Here is a 22,432-nt window from a genome sequence, read left to right on the forward strand (position 1 = left end):
GTGATATGCTCATATGTGGATTAGAGCGTGTGTGTGTGTGTGTGTGTGTCAGAGGTCAGCTGTATTTGTGTGCAGCCACTATATCAACTGGGAGAGCAGGTTGGTGACAGCTGGACCGGTGGCAGGGGTGGAGGGGGGGTGGTCTGGTTCTGCATGGGCAACCCCAGTTTCAGCTTAACCAGGGTCTTACACTGATCCCTGCTTTACATACGGCTGCACATGAGGCTGAGTGCGGGGTCCGCCAAAGCCTGACAGAGGACGCTTCCGCCACCCTCTGTGTTACCTGCCGCCGCGGGTTTACAGCCAGGTCAGCCCGCAGGGTCAGAGTAGGAGTATGGATATCAGCGTGTGATGTCGCGCCCTGTAAGCCTTCGCCAAACATCCGCCCATGTGTTAAAGGCAAAATGGATTACATTTGCATTGCCATTGTAATCTTCAGCCTCGCAGAGATTATTACCCTCAAAACGCGTCACAATCTGTTCGATTTCACTACGCGCTGTGCTGACGAAGACAACGCCGGGTGATGAAGTGTCCCCTGACGATATATGTGCCAAAGCAAAGAGGAGAGATATATATCAAACATCTGTCCAATGACGAGCAAACACGTGGCCTCTGTCCTTGGGGATTTTTCCCCCACTTTGGAGTAAATGATGATCTTTTCTCGACTATGTTGATCCATTTATTGCACGACCAAAATACGGAGTCTTTTCTTTTTATAGGTTTAATGCAAAAGGCTCAAGCTGGGCGATGACCTGATCAAGGTTATACGACACTTGCTGCAGAGGGAGCGCTGCTTTATCGCTACGTGAGGTTTCAAAGATGGAACTGTAATAAAAGCCGGCTACATAGCTTTCCATCTGCTGTGGCATTTAAAACCTGCTGATCGTGGCCCCTCTGATGCTACAGAGTCAGAAAATCCAACTGTTCAGTTCTGCTCCATCTCCCTCCTGAATATTTAAATCCTTTAATGCAAAGAGATACCAGCAGCCGCCTGACTACTCCCCTCTCCCACCCCAGAACCTTTGTTCAGAGACGACAGTAAAAATCTCACCAGATTTATGAGGACTTTACCTAGACAGGTTTTCACCCTGTGGCAGATCAATCACTCGTAGTGCAGAGTTCCAGTAGAGGCGTGTGCGTCTTAAATATGTCTGCAGTGCCGGCGGCAGAGGTGAAGTCAAAGGGTCCGCGACAGAAACTAATATCACCGAGTGAGTCTGTTTGATGCGTCTCTGTCTCCAGAGGTCACGTGAAACAGATTCATTGTTATTGGTTTGGACTTCAAAGCCTCCACTGGGGTTTCACTTTGGGTGCATTTCAGCAGGAAACCCTGGTGGACGTCGACTTGGTCTTTTTCACGGGGCCGGCTGCCGTTTATCACACGGCCACGATACACGACCCCATCCCATAAAGACCAGAGCCGTAAATCAACAGGCAGATTTAGGGGGGACCCTGCCCCTCTGCTGACGAGTCTGTCGCTGCAGAAAATGAAAATCCTGGCCTTCGTGGAAATGGAGCCATATTTTGTACAAATGAGCACAAAAACATGATATGGATTATGCATTTTGTTAACTTTATTTCTCACTTCATAAGAGGCACACAGTTTTTTTGTTTTGTTTTATTTATTGCAGTGCTGCAAATCCTTACGCAAGCAATTTGGCAACACCTCTGGGCAGTTACTTGGAGGGGAAAACACCTGTAACATGGATTTTAAACCCCGGAAGCAAATAGATGAATGATAACTGAGATACTCTCTTAATTTTGGTGCGTCTGTGTTGTATTTTCATCACCTATTTGCTCATGAATGCAGAGATGGAGCCTCTAACAGCTGATATCCTACACAGCAAATCCAGCATGTCCAAATTAACACTGATTTCAACACTATTAAAGTGTCTATATGGGTCCACACCAGAGAGTGTTAATTTAACTCTTTTTGGAGAGTTTGTGTTTTAACTCTGATTTAGTGTTAAACACCAAATCTGTCTGGAGTTGATAATTTAACACTTGGTGTTAAGAGTTTATATATTAACTCTCAAAGAGTATTTTAGTTTAACTACGTAAGAGTTATCTTCTAATTCATTCTAAAAAGCGGGAATTTTCCTGTTCTGAACTTCTAGAAATTTCTTTTGGAAATAAACATTTACTAAAAAGATGCAATGGTTTTTGAAAAACATTTATTCTGAACTGTGCACCACAATTTCAAAACATTTTCTGAAAGATGTAACAGTGTACATGTTCTCACTTTCATTAGAATTTTGTTTATCAAAAGGTCTGACATGGTACGGAATGCAAATAACAGCATTCTCATCACTTATTTCTTCAATACAATATGCATGTCCTTCATTCATCCCTTTGTGGAACTTCAACGCACTTCTGCTCTCCCCCATATTCCATCTTCACAAGCATATCCTGTGCGGAGATTGAATAAAAATTAGTTGACACTAATTAATGGCACAAATAATCCAGTAAACAATTGCAGCACAGTAAAAAAAAAAAGGAATCCTCTTTGAGCCATTACTTGTGTAAAGTATTTTCCCAAAAGACAAGGACACAGGCAACAGGTAATACTGAACTAAATGTAAAACCTCAACCTTTTTCATTTTTACCTAAACCGTGTGCACAAAACTCTGGAGGGATCTATGCTAACGTAGAATCCAGTCAGGACGTCAGCTACTGCTGTTTGCTCTTTTTTTTTTATGGGCGATCGTTTTCAGGCTTCAAGTAGCACCATTATACCAACATTTCACATTCTAGACATTGTTTTAGGTGTATTTGACCAAAAGTTTGACTGAAAATTCACATGCAAGCTTTTTTTCAAGGCTGTGGTATTTGCCCGCAAACAATACCTTTCAGCTAGCTAAAACAGAATATTATGCTATCACCGAGCAACATGGCTAATGCCTTTCACACAGCTTTGTCTCAACTCCAAAGAGCCACAGAAGTAAAAGCTAATAATATTAATTGAAACAATCTTTGAAAGAATGACTCACCAAGCATGGCAAACAACTCAAATATGTAGAGCAAAATGTTCTGAAACGGCTTCACTTCAGCTTCGATTGGAGCCGTGCTGGGGGCGGAGTCTGTGAATTTACTCTGTTGGTATCATAGCCCCTGTAGGAGTTCAGAGTTAAGAGTTAATGTTTCCATTGTAACACCTCCAGATTTGACAGAGAAACACTCATTTTTAACACTCGATTTTAACTACTATCATTTTACACCTCAGAGTTACATTAAAAGAATGTGACTCTGCTTAGAGTAAAATTAACTCCAAAACATTTAACACTTTTGAATTTGCTGTGTATTTTGTAAATACGCTATGATGAATGTTAAACACTGTATATGTTTCACAAATGATTGCATGCTCTGCTAAACAGGGTCATTTGTGGGTTAATTGGTGCATTAAATTAATTTTGAATCATATGATTACGAGCATCGAGTAAGCAGGTGGTGCAGTTTCTGCCCAGTATGCACCACAAAGCTCCTCCCACCAACAACAGCAATAATAAAAAACAAACTTTAAAGAAAGAAAAAAAAAAAAGAGTTAAAATGTTGATTTTAAGCCCTTTCGTTTTTGGAGTTGCACATCACTGCAGGTTCTGAGTCCTCCACGAGAACACTGAACAAATTCTGTTCTGATTCTTGTTATCAATATACTGATCAAAACAAAATAAAGCTAAGATCCTCATCTATGTATTTACTAAAATAATAAATACAGAAATATTCACAGCATCATCACTGGCTAACTGCAGATTGGCTTGTTGGGGGTCAGTCGGCAGCACAGCAGCTATCTGCGTTATTACACTCGACATAAACAAGTCCAGCATGATCCAACAGAAAAACTCCACTTTATCAAATTATGTTTGCATAAAGCAGTCACAGCAGGTGAAGATGGTTGTTTTCAGGCCATTTTGTCAGATGTCTAACACTTCGTCACTGCTGATGTGGCATTTGCAGTCAGAGTCCCTGCAGCGACGAGCACCTGCCTCAGGAGATATGGTAATTCAAACATCCACAGTTCCTTTGTTAACCGGTTTTGTCTTTAATTTATTCTCAGTCGCCTCCATTGCTTTATCTACACATTTCTTTTCACTGTTCCATAAAGGTGGCCAGTTACGCACATGCTTCAGTGAAGCTTCAGTGAAACTGAGAGGCCGTGAATCTTAATCTTTGTGGCACAAGTCAAAGTTCTGATTAATATCAAACAATCCACTGATTTTAGCATTAATCTGTAGTTTCCCATCGTTTAATCTTAAACAACATCAGAGGCACAGGTGTCGAACTTAATGAGAGCTTCACGATTGATCTTCTAAACAAACGAGCCTAAAGAGAACCAAATTAAATAAGCACGATTAGAAAGGATGAAAAAAGACAAGAGATTTAACAAACACACTCGAGGAGACTGAAAAACCAAACAAGGGCCAAAAAGAGGTTTCCTGCACGCTAGGATGAACACAAATTGTGCAGCTTGAGGGCAGCGAGCAGTTGCAGCCCGTTTTTGCACAATAATTAATTTGATTTGATATTTCCAAGGTTAGTTGCATAAATGTACTTGTTGTTTATGCTATTTAAATTCAGCTTCGGCTTTAGTGTCATAACGTGTGCAATTTTACATCATGTTTATTTGAAGATAAAGGTTCACAGAAAGGTCTCACTGAATAAACATATATTATTATTATTAGTCCTAGACCTTTAGGTCACAACAAGCCTAAAGATCGGTCGCTCAGCAACAGGGAGGTGCAAGTTCAGGTGGTCGCCCATGGACACAGCACCACAGACGGAGTCGTGAGCTCCGGCTCAGGCCTGTGGTGGAGGTGAGGCCAGTCTGACCAGCACGTCGACCTCAGGCTTGCTGGTCAGACCGCCCGACAGTCTGGGAGGATTCCCACTCCTGCTCGTGCACCGCCGACCACGCCCCACCACAGAGTCCAATAAGATCAGACTTGGTAACCTTGTTAAAGTGGCTGGTAAGACTTCAGGGAGGTCTCAGGTCCAGCTTGCTGACTTTTATAACAGGCAGGTGCTGAGGAAGGCGACCTCTGTCATCCTCTCTTAAACGACTTTCAGCTGCTTCCTTCAGGTTGTCGGTATAAAGTGCCGTTTATACCTGCTGCTATCATCGTGCTTAATAACACTAAATCATGTTCTCTTTCTTTTGGTGTTGTTTGATGTGTGGACATACTGCAACTCAATTTCCCACTGGGGACAATAAAGTGACCACTGAGTGCATTCACATATAAGGCACAACAGTGCTGCTATATGATCAGTCACAAACATGGTTCAGTCTACTGGCAGCAAATATGTGGTTTGCAGTTTAAGCTGCTTCGAGTGGCCTGCAAAACTCAAACATGCTGTTAAACAATTGATGACCTATTTTATAATAAATAAACTTTATAAAGTTTATTTATTATAAAATCTCACCCATTATTAGAACGGACTATAAATATAACTGTGGACACTGTGAACAAGCGAACCACTGCCAAGCTCTACTTAGAGGTCAATTTTGAAAAAGGACCACGTACAATAAACATTCAATGCATTGCACCAGAGTTATTGTACCTCAGCAGGTCAGATGCAGAAGATCATCAATTACATTTATCTGAATCTCATCATTATTTGAATACATGAGTAAAAGTGTAGAACAGCTGAATACAGCATAGTCTAATATTTGTTATCTGGTAAACTGCAGCTGAGGAACTGGTGTTGCTTTGTTAATTAACTCAAGCGGCAGACGATGTGGAGCCGTGCCAGACTCGGTCCCACGGAAACAAAGAGCAGTTATTGTCTTAATGTGTTTGAATACAACTCTAACAGAGCTAACAGTGTATTTACTGCCATGCTGTGGTTTTTCAGTGGCCTATAATTAATGATATAAGCTGTTTAACTGGAGCAGCTTAGAGCAGCCAACAGTCAGAGAGAAACTACAAACTGAGGACAGGATTTGGCACAGACTCGGTCTGTCTTAGCTTTTCTGTATTCTGTGTAAAAGTACACAGATCAGAAAGGGATAGGAAACCTTAATAGTCTGATTCAAAGGTTCGGTCAGGACCTGCACAGCGGTCTTAGTGGTAGGCTGTCCTGGGTCACAGATATATCCAGAGATCTGGCTCCAGATATTTAGTTTATTTGAGATCAGTCAGAAGATATCGAGGATTGATCACATTTAGCAAAGCTCGCGCTGTAGAACGTCTGACTGCAGTACAGCCTGTATAGGAAATGTTTACAAAAACACTTTTCATTTGGGCTCCAACCAAAAAACGCGGACACGCGCCAACTATGTCATACCGTGGATATTTTTAGATGCCGATGTTTTTCCTTTTTTTGCCTCTCACCTCACCCCGCTCCCACTGTACTTATGAGGATGATGATTCTACAGATTAGTTAAATGGGTGCAGATTTAAAGAGATTAGCGTGGCTGTATTTTTTAATCAGAGATTAGTTCAACATATTCATACAGGTGTAATCATCTGGTGGTAAATGAATCCTGACTCTTTGTAACAGAGAAGGTCAAACTGTGGCTTGTGTTTGCTGGGTGGTTGCATTTATTAAATTCTATTAAAGAAACCTCTTTCAAGCCTGGAAAGCACTGATCCTGTCTGCAGGATACCCACAGCGAGCAGTGACGTAGACCAAACTGAGAAAAAACAGAAAGCTCAAAAGCTGCGACACACTTCCAACATTTCTGAAGTTTTTTGAAGATTTTGTTTTCGTAGTTCTGGAGTGAAACATGTTCCTACAGTCCCCAACAAGATTAGCAAGCTAGGGTACATCCAATAAACTGGGAACGCTCTATTCCTGTACAGTAATACTTACATTTAAACAAGTCGAAGATGAAATAAAGATGTGAATTTCCTGACCGGTTAGCGAGCAGTTGCTGGGTGATGGTGCTGCACCAAAAACCTCCCTGTGAGTTGTCGTGGTTTCCATGAAAGATTCCAATTTGTCTGCAAACGCTCGCCAACTAACGGGGTAGTCAAACTTTCCAAAGGTTAAAAAATGAGAAAAAAAACACCTTCAAAGTAAAAGTTATTTATTTACCTCTAAAATTTTATATATATATGTATATATATATATATATATATATATGAATAGATGCTATCAGGTTACCTATAAAAAGTCTTGATTTGGAGTACCTACATCTCTTAGTTTCACTAAAAAGTCTCATTAATTAGCTCATTCTTTTTGATTTGGTGGATTGGCGTTCACTGATCACACCCAGGATATACCACTGATTTGATTTCATCTATAAAGTGATACTGTGATAAAGTGATTCAGTAAGAAGTTCTGCCTCTGCCGTGTCAAACTGAGCTCAGAGATTTGTTTTATTTATTTTACTAAAAAGCTAATTATGTTCCTACAAACCTAGTGGACGTCTTTCTTTCTTTGCTAAAGATGGTGTATTTCACTATTTTGGGAAGAACTGGTCACAAGAGGAACAATAGAGCTAATTTAAGTAGTGTTTGCCTACCCGGTGCAACGATAGGGAAGCCCTAACGTTCATACGAGTCCCATAAAAGTCATAGATCTGCTTGATCATGGAGTTCTGACAGCGCTGGATCCAGAGGAAGCTGCTGGACTGTTATCAGCAGGTGAAACACAGACGCAGCAGGCTGCGGATCCATGGATGAGTGTATTGATTAAGTAGCAGGAGACGGGACAGGTGCACATTGTTAAACAGCTGCAGCAGGGGTGTCGTGCCCAGAATTTAAAGGGAGTCATTAAACACTGCACCACACTTCTCACCCAGATGTATTTACTGCTGCAGCTTCACGTTAATGAGCTGGATCAGGAATCACTTGGAGGACCTTTGCAGCATCTCATCGATAAATGGCAGGTTGTTTTCTTTCATGTGGTTTCATCACTCATATGGTCTATATCAGAGAAAACAGAGAGTGGACAACTTTGGAAGAATGGATGCAGTTTGCAGGATGCAAAGATGAGATTTCAATGCGCACTGTGGGGCAGGACGGCTGTTGCAAAAGTAATTAAAGGGCACTGATTGCGCTAATCCTCATTTTCTGTCATGTGTACTGTTACAGTGGTGGATGCTCATATTAAACAAGGCCAAATTTCCAAATAATGAGGTCAGTGTATGCATAAATAATCCCAAAGGGTCAGGCTTCAGGCTGCTCTAAACACTCTGTTTCAGACAGCTTCTTTTTTACTTGTGTCTTTGTATGTTGCCACAGATGGGGGATCTCCTTATGTGGTCATTCTTTGGCTGTGAGATGCCCCACCCACCAGCTGTTCAAGCTCTTTGTTTGCAAGGAGCAGCCAATCAGAAGAAAGCTGGGTCAAAAGGAGAGGAAGGGAGATGCCAGAGGTGCTTGTTGAAGCTTCCACCCCCCTCATAAGAAAATTAAGGATTACTTAGAGTCCAACAATAAAAATCTGGACCTGGAAATGAACAAAACAGGTTCCCTCCAATATGACAAAATGATATTTTTTAAAAATGTGAAAATAAACTGCTGCTTTTGGTTGAGACAGTGCTGAAAAAGGTGAAGGCAACATACACTGCATTAGAAGGGGAAATAAACCGCACTGTACAAGACTTCAATATGCATGAACCAGATGTACTCACATTCTCATCACTGTGTCTGTGTATGTGTCGCCGTGTGCAGAAAATCCAATTTGCCTTATCAGCAATACTCAATTTCTGGGAGCAGATAACATGTGTATGAGCTGAACATGCAGATGTGGATGTTTGCATTATTTACCTGTTCAACTTAACAAAATGTCCAAGTGTCAGCAGTGTGGAAGCACAACAGACTAAAAATAAATAACGTCGTTGTACGATAGAGCCCCAGCAGCTATTTTTAATCAGTCTGCATTTCTCAGCTCGTTCAGTAAAGACACTGCTTCCTCTGTATGTCACCCACTAGAGGGGGATAAGCACATCTTAAATGTTTGTTAGTCAAACTCTAACTAACTGAGGACAGAGAATACGAACACTGTCGATTGGTGGGACGATACTGCCGATCGGCACCGTTTAACTTTGAAAGTTCGGTCTCTCGTCCGCTTTTTAAAATCTAATCTCTCATCAGATGTTAGATAATTCTCAGGGGTGGCCTGTTTACACAGTTCAGCTGTCAAAAGAAGAGGAAACAGGAAAGTGGCTGGTATGTGCTGCTCTGAAGCAACTTATTTAAGTCGCGTTGCTTTTCCATAATCCCTTTGACAAGAACGGACTTTGGCGACAGCTTTCCAAGAGAGGCAGTAAGAAATAAATAGGACTGAGGAGTGTGTGTGCTTACATTAATCCTGTAATGGGGACTAACCTCCCAAACCATCATCTCTACGTGTAACCTTAAATATCTGACTTCTTGCATTCTTGCTGAAGAAAGTTTGCAATTAACAGGGAAAAGTTCGGGTTCTTCATGTGGGTATGGAATAACCGTCTGTACCATATGTACAGCATGCAGCGCTCCATGTTGTTATACTCTATATAGGTTAAACATACTGTGGTCTACTTTACTTATTTAATCTCACAGTACAAAGACAACATGTAAAACACTGAAAAGGAAAAGGTTTCCCTTTTTTTACGCAAATTTAAAGTTGGGACAAGTTATCTCACATATTTATGCAACTTGCAAGCAACGCATTAGAAACTGAGGAGCCCATCACTGTAGTTTAGAAAGCAACATGTTTCCCATTACAGCTGCAGGATTTCAGCTCTTCTTTTTGCTGAATCATAACACTGCAGATGTCTTTAGTGGGCCAATCATCATCTACCACCCAAATTTATTTACTACAGAGCTATCCACAAAGTACGAGGCCACCTCCACATGTTCAGGCATGGAAACCTGATGCCATGAAGCTCCCAGCACACAGTTTGTATGCTGATGTTAATGCCTGAAGGCGTTTTAGAACTCTTTGCCAGCCGAGCGTTGGCCATTTAAATGCACTAACACACCTGAGCACTCTGTGTCACTGACCTGACTTGTTGCAGTAGTGCTATCATATCACCGTACCATGCTGAAACTCAGTGAGTTCTTCTCAATGACCTGTTCATTCAGACATTTTTTAATTATGAAAGATCTTTCAAATCAATATTACATAAGCTAATAATAAATGAACTCCATGCTGACAAAAGAACCAGCTCGTTTTCTGCTGAAATATTTAAATGTTATTAGATAACAATGGAGTACTTTCATAAGAAGCTTACATGCAGACGTAATCAAGTATAACTGGGCAGTGACTGGTTGCACTCTGTGGGTCACCAAGTACAGTATGACTCATTCTGAATCCAGTTTGCAGCAGCGTCATGACGCAAAAGGCAACCTGTCTCCGGCTCATGGCTCAAACTACAGTATGTACCTTGTGACTGCTTCGGAGCCGAAATTGTCTCTGCTTTGTAATAAATCTAAAATCTCTACGACCAATGGATGTCCACGGTGACTTTTGATCCTCAACATCTGAGTGGAGCCTGTATTCACAGGAGCGGTTTGAGAGGATTTAGCCAAAGGACAGATGAAAATCCTCTTTCCTTTATGTATCAGTGCAGTTTAAGGATTCGGCTGGCTTTAGAGGTTCGGGGGTCGGCACCCAGCAAACGTACGGTCACAAGCTGTAATGTATCTGCATCGTGAATCTTTGAAGGCTGTTTCCTCCAGATCTGAACGGTAAATAGAAACTGAGATACGATAGCCTCCATGGATCTCAACATACAATATAAAATATATTCCAACTTTGTTTTATTGATTTCAACGATAACGTTAGCAACAAAGTTAGCAACAGCAAAGTCAATCTTGATTTCAGAACAGTTGTATGTCCATTGTACCCTCCAACCCCCCCCCATCTCGAATCCTCCCCCTATCAGGTCCACACTAGACAAGACACCACAGAGAGCCAGTCTCTGCCCACACACACAAAAAAAACATCTCAAGACTCATACACATAACAAGCATAACCCAAACAAACAACAACAAAAAAGGGACCAAACAAAACAAAAGGATAAACAAATAAATAAAGTAAAAATGAGATTAAAAAAAAAATCCAAACTTTATAATGTAGCTTCACTCAGTTAGTAAAGTGATGGTGTCCACTAGTAAGAGAAATGATTTCCAGATTTTGTTAAATTTCCTATTTCTTTATTCTTTTAGAGAGAATCGAAGTTTTTCCAACTTTAAGTTAAAGAGTACATCTCTCGCCCAATAATCATGAGTTGGGGGGTGGGGAAGCTTCCACTTCAACAGAATAAGCCTCCGAGCTAGTAAAGTGGTAAAGGCTAGGGCCTGTTTGAGGGGGCCAGATCAAGTCGGGAGGAATGCCAAAAATTGCGGAGAGTGGGTTAGGAGGGACAGTCTGGCCATGTGCTTGGCTAAGTGTGTTGAATATATTCCTCCAAAACGCACTCAGTTTCAAACAAGACCAAAACATGTGGAAATGGTTGGCAGGTGATAGTCTGCATCTGCTACAGGCATCACTAATGGTTGGATAGATTTTAGATAATTTTGCCTTTGTATAATGTACTTTATAGACCATCTTGCACTGAATCAAAGCATGATGAGCACAAATTGAGGACGAGTGAATCAGTTTCAAAGCAGAATCCCACTGCTGTTCTGGCAGGGTTGTCTGTAGCTCTTCCTCCCATCTCAGCTTAGTATGAGAAATGGATTTGGGGACCGACGTATCTAGTATTTTATACAAGGCTGATATCAGTCTGTTTTGATGAGGGTTCGTCTGCAGGATGATATCCAGATTTGTTTCTGGAGGCCGATTGGCAAAGTGAGGGAACTACGTTTTTACAAAATCTCTAGTCTGAAGATAATGAAAAAAATTGGAGTTAGGCAGGTCATATTTAGACGATAGGTCAGCAAAAGATAGAAAGGTGTCCTGACTGTACAAGTCCTTAAAAGTCCTAAGACCTTTATCTTTCCAACTGCCAAAGACCGCATCAATGTTTGAAGGTGCAAAATTAAAATTTTTTTTAATAAAGGTGTTAGCAAAGGTCCAAGTAGCCCGAAGTATTTTCTGAACTGTCGCCAATTATTCGATTATCCCCAACAAGGGTTGGAGAGAAAGGGAGTGGTGAGCTGAGTACTGATGATAATACTAGATGTAGTTTCCATTTGTACCCAGGCTGGTACAGGGCGGTCGTTGCGAACCCAATGTAAGAGTTTGTGTATGTTAGCTGCCCAATAGTAGTGTCTAAAATTGGGCAGACCAAGACCACCGTCAGCTTTAGAGGACTGAAGAATAGACTTGCGAATTCTAGCTTGTTTCCCTCCCCATATGAAATGTGACAGAGTCTTTTCTAACTTGTCGAAGAATGCTTTAGTAAGAAGAATTGGGACATGTTGAAAAAGATACAAGAATTTGGGGAGGACACTCATCTTTATCAGGTTAACTCTCCCTGCCACTGACAATGGTAGTGAAGTCCAACGGTCACAACCTTTCCCAACATTGTCTAGTAGGGACAGAAAATTCTCCCTCATCATTTTAGGTATAGAAGAGGAAATAAAATCCCCCAGATATCTAAATCCGGTTTCTGTCCACTTAAAGGGCACTATTGAGTGGGGAAGAGCTCTGGCCAGCGAGCTGAGGGGTTGCATCTCGCTTTTTTGATAATTGAGCTTATATCCTGACAGTGTACCATATTGGTCCAGTATGTTAAAAAGCACCGGAAATGAGTTTAGAGGGTCAGAAATGTACAGGAGCAAGTCGTCTGCATAAAGGGAGAGTTTGTGGGTTACACCGAACCTCGTAATGCCTTTAAATCTATCCTCTGAACGCAGCCATATTGCAAGAGACTCGATAGCAATGGCGAATAGGAAGGGTGAGAGAGAGCACCCTTGCCTAGTGCCCCTCTCAAGTGGAAAAGGCGAAGACAAGTTGTTGTTAGTACGAATACAGGTGGATGGCGAAGAATATAGTAGCTTAACCCAGAGAATAAAGTCAACCCTAAGTCAAACCTATCCAGCACCTCATAGAGGAAGCGCCACTCGACGCGGTCGAAGGCTTTCTCCGTGTCAAGAGATACCACAACCTCTGGAATTGAGTTGCATGATGTGTGGATAATATTCAAGAGGCGTCTTGAATTGTCATATGAGTGCCTGCCGGCCATGAACCCATCTGATCAGCGGCGATAATTTGTGGCACAACACGTTGTAGCCTAAGTGCGAGAATTTTAGATAGTATTTTAAAATCAATATTTAAAAGAGAAATTGGTCCGTAACTGCTGCACAACAGAGGATCCTTGTCTTTTTTCAAGATTAATCAAATAGTAGCTTCGGACAAAGTCTTGGGTAATTGACATTTTGAAAAGGCTTCATTGTACATATCTTTCAACAATGGTGCCATAAGATCAGAATTGGCTTTATAGTATTCTGCAGAGTTACCTGTGTTTAAGGATTTAATGGCTTCTTGTACCTCTACTACAGTAATCGGTCCCCCTAACCCCTTCATCAGATCTATTCTTGGAAAATGTATATTTTGGAGAGTTTCTTCTGATAGAGGGAGAGAGCTTGAAGTGTACAGATTGGAATAGAAACGAACAAATACTTCATTAATTCCCTCTGGGTCCGATATTATGTCACCAGCGGCAGACTTGACCTTTGGAATTAGTTTGGAGGTTGCTTCGGCACGGGCTTGATAGGCCAGAAGTTTCCCTGCCTTATCACCGGATTCAAAAAAGCGTTGCTTTGTCTTAATTAATTGAACCATAGCTGTTGCGGTGGTGGTTATACAATATAAAATATAAATAAATATATTAAAATCATGTCACAAAGTTACTGATGACTCCATTTTTGCTTTAATGACATTTTTACCACCTGAGCGTTCAGCCTTCATTCATGCGCCTCAGCTGTTTTACGGTTTCATTAAATATACAGGAGGTCTTCACGTATTTCTTCCATGAATGTTAATCTCACGACATTAAGCCTAAACGTCTCTACTGCTGTCAGCTGAAACACGGCTGATGTCACTGAACAGGATGTAGAGTCGAGTTGCACATGCAGGACACGTCACGAACAGCTTCCCATGCATGCGTGATGTGTTTTCTCGGAGTCTGTGCATGCAACATGACAAAAACCCCAATTCCTTCATAAGTATTCTAGAGATGAACCGGCCCGGCCGTCATGCACTGCATGCTTGTTCTGCAGTGTTTTCCAGAGGAGCTCACAGCTCGGTCCGACACAGGATGTAGAACGGAGAGAAAAACGCAGCACAGAGCTGCACCGTGCTCCGTGCACTAGCCAAATCTCTTGATAAGTTTATACACTACAATCAAGCCGCAGGCCATGACGCCTGGTTGGGATTACCAAGGGATTACAATATATTCACCCCACTGGGATTCCATCACATGGTGGATCAGATCTCTGTGACAGGGGCCCAGTGTGCAGCACTCCCCGAGGGCCACAAACACTGCTGTGAAAGATTTGACAACGAGCCTAACTCTGTCTGACAGCTCAACACAAACCGCTGTCTGCTTACAATGTGAATGTTAAACTAACATTACAGGGTTTGACATCGCAGAGTCCCAACTATGGCATTTCTCCTGCATTACCTTCCAGAGGGCAGAAAGCACAACAATTGGAAGTAATTAAGATAGTACGGCTGAGAGTTAGTGCTTGCATTGCAGTCCATTAGAGAGGCAGTGTTGCACAAGGAGCAAGGATTTTATCACCAGAGGATTAAAGGCATTTGTGAATAAAGTTTTTTTCCTTTTGATATGTTGAAACGTATGCTAATGAACATTATTCTGACACTGTGGATGCCACATGATCGTCAAAACTATGCATGCAGATCTGCAGCAGATTAAGCCTGAATGCCTTGGGCTGCTAAAAAAGAAATTAAGTAATAGCATCAAAAGTAATGTCACGAGAGAAAAATTATAAATCCTCTTGTTCTCCATTTGTTGCATTAAACGCTGGACACCATCTGCTGGGTTGTACTGCAGAATCCAACAGCAGCAGGGTGGCAGCTGCCATCCTAAGACGCAACAGCCTGGCCACAGCCTCGTGCTGCACGCTGACAAACACTAAAAATACTGCTCTGGGCTCCGTTAATGGGCTCTTACACGTCTGATTACAGCGAGCGGGCCGGCACTCTGAGCCGAGATGAAGCCAGAAGGTCATTTATATTTATCAAAACGTAAAAACAAACACAATAAAAAGATCTTCCTGTCTAACATGTCGATCTCTTCTATCCCCCCCACCAGGCAGTAGGTGACTGAGATGGGCGTTCGTCTAGGCTGCTGGAGCGACTCCCCGTGGTGGCCGCCGCTGCTGCTGCTGCTATTCTGCGCCATCCCTGGCTGTTCCGGCCGGCCGTTTGGGATCCCCACGCCCTCTGTGAATGTGGCGGTGGTGTTCAGCGGCACGGCCTACCAGACGGAGATTAAGGGGCGTTTGAGTCGGGAAAACTTCATGGATCTTCCCTTGGAGGTGAACCCTATCACTGTGCTGGTCAACAACACTAACCCTCGGGCGCTGCTAACCCGCATCTGCGACACTCTCTCCACCAACCGTGTCCATGGCGTGGTGTTCGAGGACAACGTGGGCTCAGAGGCCGTGGCGCAGATCTTGGACTTCATTTCCACTCAGACGGCCGTGCCAATCGTGGGCATCAGTGGAGGCTCTGCTGTCGTCCTGCCACACAAGGTCAGCTCGTCATCAATTACTACACCTCACACACACAAAAGCCTTTGTTTTTATTCCACCGCCGCTGATCTTTCAGTTTTTCTTTTTATCCAGAATACACCAACACTACAGGACCAGCTATAATAATATTTCATTAAACAAAGGAGATAGGCGCTCTATGAAATCAATTGTTGGGGTCAATCTCATTCCTGGACAAAGTTTCTGTTTTTCCTTTTGGTCTGTCAGGTGTTAAGAACTCCTTACTCTTATTGAAGTTAGATAACAGCTTCATTCAGTATTTAGACATTTACTTAATCACTTCAGTCTGCAGCGTGACTCGTGGTAATTATAGTCCTCGTAGCAAAAAGAGAAATCATTTCAATCACAATTCTGCTTAAGGTGCTGATTCATTTTCTTGAGAGCAGTTAAATAATGACAAAGAAGCCATTAGGAAAAAAACAGGAATCCGAGTGCTAATTACATCAGCTTAATGAACACTGAAGGACGTATAATACGTCACTGTAAAGCGAGCAAAAAAAAGAAGAGAAAAAGAAAATCGATGGATATTAGTAATGACCAAATTGCACATTTGCATTATTGTTTCACACAATTCATGAGAAGAACATGTTACTATTTCAAAGTCAGATACAAAGAATATACCTTTTATTCAAATCCTCAGTTTTTAATACACATATAGGACCTTTACTGCCTGATCTACGGCCTTCAAAGCATTCTACTGTTGCTCCAGCTGGAAGCAACTTTGGGTTCAGTGTCTTGTTCAAGTTTCAAAGCATCAACCATGTATCATAATACCACTCCACTATCTGAGCCACAGTCTAACGGATATGCTTCACACATAATTTTTGCATAACAAAACCCATCATGTCAAATGATGAACTTGTGCTATTTGAAAACGAGTGAATAACAACACCAAAAATATCCAGACTTTCATTTGCCCCACAGATTTGCCAGCTGATTTATTGTTGGAGCACTCATGCTGCATAAATAATCAGTACAAATGACTGACATCTGCTCTGACTGGCAAAACAATGCAATACATCTGCCCATTTCCCAGTAAGATGCCCATGATAACGCTGGTATCACCACCACGCCGTCTCAGATGCTCATTACATTGCACGAATCTGTGCAAGTGAAGGAGAAAAGGGTTGGTGCATTTCTTCACTGTACTGTGGTGTCAGTGTGTTTTTATCTTGTAGTTAATATTAGCTCCCTGATTAACTTTCCAGATGTGAGCCATCCTTCCTCAATGCAAGACGCTGAATTTTGGTACCCAAGTGTATCATGAGGTACTGGCTCCAAGTCAAATGGGTGAAGGAAACAGTTTATATAAGACTAACAACATCTGGCACCAGCATGCTGATAATAGGAAGTGATATGATTTATTGTTATGTCAACATTTAGTGCAACTTCTAATTTTATTATTAAGAAAAACTAGAGCTCCAACTCTTTTGAACATTTTCATGCAGATGTTGTATGTCGAGGTTGTGTTACACGATGTTAGTGCCACATGCTGCTACACTGAGGTGAGGTCAACTACAGGAGGCAAGTTTTTGTGGCTCAAACGAGCATTTAAACCACATCTGAGTTGAAGCTGGTTTAGCTGCAACGATCGATCTAAACAAGCACAAATACCAGCAACAGAGACTATAATCTTTTCTCTGGTGACATTTCTACAAGAAACACTTTGGCGGAGCTGGGATAGCATCACACGTCGACAGCCGCAGTCTGAAGCCCTGAAAAACGATTCTTTCACTTGATGACTCTGTACGACTTGGTGGTGGTGCACATTATGCTTGGTTTCTTGAATGATGCATGCTGCACAGCTATTTAAGTTTCACACACGTAAAAACTTGTGGCCGTCCTCAACGCCATTTAGCTGCTTCCCAGATGTTCTCTCAACCCACAGTCAGATGGACTTTTAATACACTTTTTTATAATATATTAAACAAATGTTATATATTTGTGCCCGTACCACATAAAATACAATCAAAGTCTATGAGAAAAGGATTTAAAATGTCATTAAAGATTTATTTTAAACCTCTATTTAAGTTCTAATTAAATATTACCACACCAACGAGTTTGGTCAGCAGCTTTCGGGGAGTCGAAATTAGATCAGAGGCATTTATTATTTTTCAAAGCTAAAAAGATGTTTTGTTTGTTATTACTAGGATTAATGCAAGCATACAAATGCTCTGCACCCCTATCAGCCTGCCTCACATTCACCTTTAGACTTTTCAAGACCTGTTTACTCCTTCAGATGAAATCTAAAACCAAACACACGGATGTGAGTGTAAAATCGAAGTTAAGGTACAATCAAAGTTTTTTAAAAGTGTTAAAATGTGTTTAATAATGTGAAAAGTATCATTGCTGCCCTAAAGCTATTTTAAGTATTAGCGATTTCTCAGTAAACTCAAATCTTCCCATTTCATTAGTCTGAAGAGTATGCAGCTTTTAGGCCTTTTTCTTCATCGCCATCTTCAAGGTTTCCATTAGCAAACTGCAGGCCTGCCAGGCCGAAACTGACCCCCTACCAGGTCTCAGCACAGGGGATTTTGAGATGTGTTTTTAGCCATGAGCTAAAATAATAAGCTAAAGGTACTTTTGCAGTTAAAAAGAATTGGTCTCTTTATTTACAAATGATGGTGATCCTTTGCAACGATCAGATCAGTGGAAAAATGCTAATACGAAAGATGCACAAGAGGTTTTAACCATCACAGCATCTAACAGCACGAGCCTGAGGCAGTAATCTCACAGCACTGAATTCATCTTTTCACCTACAGCATCAGTGAACTCTTTCAGTGCTTTGGATAAGAATATGGTTCTTCATTCGAAGCCCCAGATTGGCCTTTTCCATTTGACTCTTGAGGCTTTCCATAAGCAAGGAGACACTAACAAGACTCCAGTAATTTGCATTATTCACACGGGCCTGTAGACAGCTCCCCTGTCAACAACATCCATTTCAGAAAACATGCGGCGTGATCTCGCCCTCCGCATGGCGTCGAGGGTAATAAAAGAGATGTCATGCAGCAGTTAATGCCTCCTGCTGCTCATTTACACTTTAACCATTCAAACCTGAGGACAGAAACAGCAAATCAATCACAGTAAATTACAGAATAAACACATGTAATAAGAAATAAGCTCTTTGACAAAAGCTAGTGTGAAAATGAATGATTGCTTTTCATCAGCAATTAGTTGGGACCATTAATTTATGACATTTAGTGAAGCCATTATACTTGCCTTTCAGAGCAGTGAGTGCATGCATTATTAATATGGATGGTCCCAGCTGGAAACCAACTGTAATCTACCCACTGAGGCACCGGGTCTCTGAGTGACATGCACACATGCCTGCCCTGCATGATTTGCTATTTGCATGCAAATAGTTTCCCGCAGCCTTGGGTCCACTTGTACTTAATCCATACCACAAATACCAAAGATTTTGGTTATTACTAAACATTTCAAAAGCATAAAAAACATGGAGCATGCTTAGACTTTCTCAAACTTCACCTGCTTCCAAGTAGAAGAACACGCGACCTTCAAACTGACCCCAATAACGGCTATGAAACAAAAAATGTTGCTGCTTCAACGCATTCAAATTTCAGGTCGGCCAGTTTGTTTGTGTGAACATTTTAAGAAGCTAATAACTTGTAGAAAATTAAACCAAACCCACAAATGAAAAATGTGCTTATTGCAGAAACGAGCAATCACAAAATCCTTCTTTACTCTATATACACGTCTGTCCACTCGTATCCATCTTTGCACTGCTTCCAGGCAGATATCTGGGCAGCGCTGTTGAATCTCTATCAAATAAAATCCGTAACTTTTGCAGTCGTCACTGAGACAAAAGAAAAACTACATCCATGTAATCAGTTAATTTGATTTTATAAAATTGATACATTTTTTCCCAAAATAAGGTTAAAATTAATTTCAGTCAAAAGTTGTAATTCTACTCTGCATACACACATTACAGCTGACCGCTATCTCAGCTCATCTCAGCAGAGAACTGAGCAAGTTCACGTTATAGATTCACCAAAGAAAAATCTTTATAACCATATAATGACAGAATAATGAATAGATACGCCCATAAAGCAAACAGGTGAAAAGGGGGGACTGGACCTACTGGGTAGAGGTTCCAGGGAAGACCCACAACACGCTGGAGAGGTTATATCTCTCAGCTGGGCTGGGAATGCCTCTGTGTTCCCACAGATGAGCTGGAGGAGGTGCCTGGGGAGAGGGAGGTCTGGGTTTTTCAGCCTGAACCTGTGACCTGGGCTGTGATAAGTGGCAAACAGATTGATACTCAATTGTGCATCAATCTATAAATGACTGGCTCATGTGTTGATAATCTCTCTGGTGGCAAGGACAAGGAAAACGTAACAGACAACAGATAAATGTAGTCATAAAAAGAATAATGTGAATGTGGCATTTTATCCCGCTCTAAAGTGAACCTCTCAGTCCGCACTGCCACGTCTCTTTAAATTAAAACTAATGCATGCCTCAGAGGTTAGAGATGTGGGGTAGCTGTAGCTCAGTTGATAGGAAACATTAAATCTGTCCCTGCTGACCATTTCTCAAAATATCCTCAGGCAAGGCAGTGCACCCTAAATCGTCTAAATATTCTCAAGGGATAAAAGTTAACGGCTCTGAACATTAAAATCCTCCAAAAGAAGTCGAAGTAAATGATTAATAAAATAATAACATGCAAAAATGTGGAGAACTTTATAATCTAGGGAAAAAGAGTCAGACAACATTATAAATAAAGGTTTTACAGATAAAAGCAAAGCTGGAAGTTCAAAAAAACAACAAAAACTTTTAGAGCGACTGATATAAAATATGTCATAAAGATTATAAATTACCTGAAGGAAGAAGGAGATGATCTGTAATTGTCTGTCAGACTGTTATAGACTAAATAAAACACCAAAAAGCACTGTTTTTAGACAGCAAAAGTGCCATAATTTATGCTTTATTCAGTAGCATTTTAATATTTGATCGCTGAAAAGGTAAAAATGTGCAAACAGTAATGAACGCGCTGCACAGAGATGATTTTGGTCTAACCTTCTTTGAGTTTCCCCTTAATCAGGAATGCCATTCACCAATTGATTTATGGGGTGCTGTCAAGGGTAGTCAACAAGGCAATGGAGCTCATTCATTTTTCATACATATCACTGAAAGCACAGAGTTTGAGCCCTATGAAAGCGACAGCATGAAATTAGGTGATAAACCGATTGCTATCCTCAGGACATTTCTGTTTGTCGATTGGCAACATCAGAGCTGACGTGCCATTATACGCCTCATTTTCTATTCCTATCACAAACAGCCATTAAAAAAACTAATGCTGGGCCGAAGACTCAATTAAGAATATTGCTTTTTCGTGTAATTATAGTATTGGAACTCATTCAGCTAGCAGTCACGTCAGGATCAGATGACCAAGGGAAGCTTTAGATCAATCAGTTCCCAGGAGCCTCCTCAGTGTCTAAACACTGGATAAAATCAATATCAATAATCACAGCTGACACAAATCACCGACAGGTTTGGGAAGCCCGAAGAACGCGCACCTGGTAAAGCTGGTCAAACAAGGAACAAACGCATCAACTTTCAAGAGGTACAAGAACCATCAGACTCCAAAGAAAGAAAACAGAGGACAAGATTAGCAGGTCTACTTGTTTTTATTTAATTTGATACACTAGAGACTTGAAATAAACCATTCCAACATCAAAGTGCCACAATTACACAAACTCACAACCGCTTGAGTCAGCTGTAGACAAACACCTGTTGTGTTTCGGAAGAGTTACTGTGTTTGGCGGTGGAGGCGGCGGAGTTTCCAAACTCGAGGGGTAGACTTGAACTGATACGGATTCTTTCTGTGTTTGTGGCGTTACTCTCTGTGCTGGTTGAGCTGCATGCTTCATGCCTGCTGCCGTCTGCTGCAGCTACAACGCTGAATGTGGATCACAACCTTTTATTCGTTCAACCAGTGACAACAAAAGTCGCTTATCATTGTTAGAAAAGATCCTTAAACTGCCACAGACACAGAGTCATCATATCCAGAAAAACAACATAGTCTAGCCAAATGACTCTAGTTGGAAATGAATAATAGTTCTTGGTGCAGTTTTTATTTTAGTGACGTTGTCATAAAACGGTAAGAGAAGTATTTTGGGGGGTTTAATCTGTAAGTGAGGGCAGGAAGGATTGATCCACCATCTTCAGTAACGTGGATTCTGTATAGTCTGCTGTGATGAAGAGAGCTGAACGTAAAGCTGAACGTGAAGCTGAATGTGAAGCTGGTCGTTCTACATTTGTGGATAGTGACTAGGGATGGGTATCGTTTAGGTTTTATCCGATACCGGTGCCAAACCGGTACTTTTGAAACGGTGCCGGTGCTTAAACTCCGTTGTTGTTGTTTGCAGAGAGATCTGCCAGTGTAGCAGAAATGATGAGGATGATGATGCAGCAGCAGCCGTTCTTCTCTGCGTGAGTAGCTTAATGTTGTTCGTGTGTAATTTACGTTGAGTAGGCTAACCACGTTATTACATTAATGCATGTAAGGTGAACTAGCAAACACCATCATAGCTACATGCGGCTGTCTTCTTGTTTGATGGCAGATACTCCCTTCACCCTGGCCAAAAAGGCTAAAATGACCAAAGAAAAAGTGGAAAACAGTAAACATGAGAGGTTTTTGGACAAAGTTTGTGTTTTTTCCATTGTTTAAGCACTGCTTCCAGCCAAGAGTGATACCATATATGCCCCATAGCTGCAGAAAAGGCTAACATTGTTATCTTTTTACAAAAAACAGCTGAACATGAGAGGTTTTTGGACCAATTTTGTGTTCTCCATTC

General features: G+C 41.4%; 1 protein-coding gene across 1 annotated transcript in view; it reads left to right on the forward strand.

The window, feature by feature from the left end:
* Positions 1–22,432, forward strand: part of grin2ca (glutamate receptor, ionotropic, N-methyl D-aspartate 2Ca) — a 77,200-nt gene that overhangs the window by 7,881 nt on the left and 46,887 nt on the right. The window contains exon 2 of the mRNA XM_005924164.3: positions 15,158–15,599. Within this exon, the coding sequence (XP_005924226.1) occupies positions 15,174–15,599 (426 nt within the window). The 5' untranslated portion in view covers positions 15,158–15,173. The remainder of the gene's footprint in view (positions 1–15,157; positions 15,600–22,432) is intronic.

Source organism: Haplochromis burtoni, unplaced genomic scaffold (genome assembly GCF_018398535.1).
Source record: "Haplochromis burtoni strain Fernald_Lab_line unplaced genomic scaffold, NCSU_Asbu1 Contig_68, whole genome shotgun sequence".
In the NCBI taxonomy this organism is placed as follows: Eukaryota; Metazoa; Chordata; class Actinopteri; order Cichliformes; family Cichlidae; genus Haplochromis; species Haplochromis burtoni.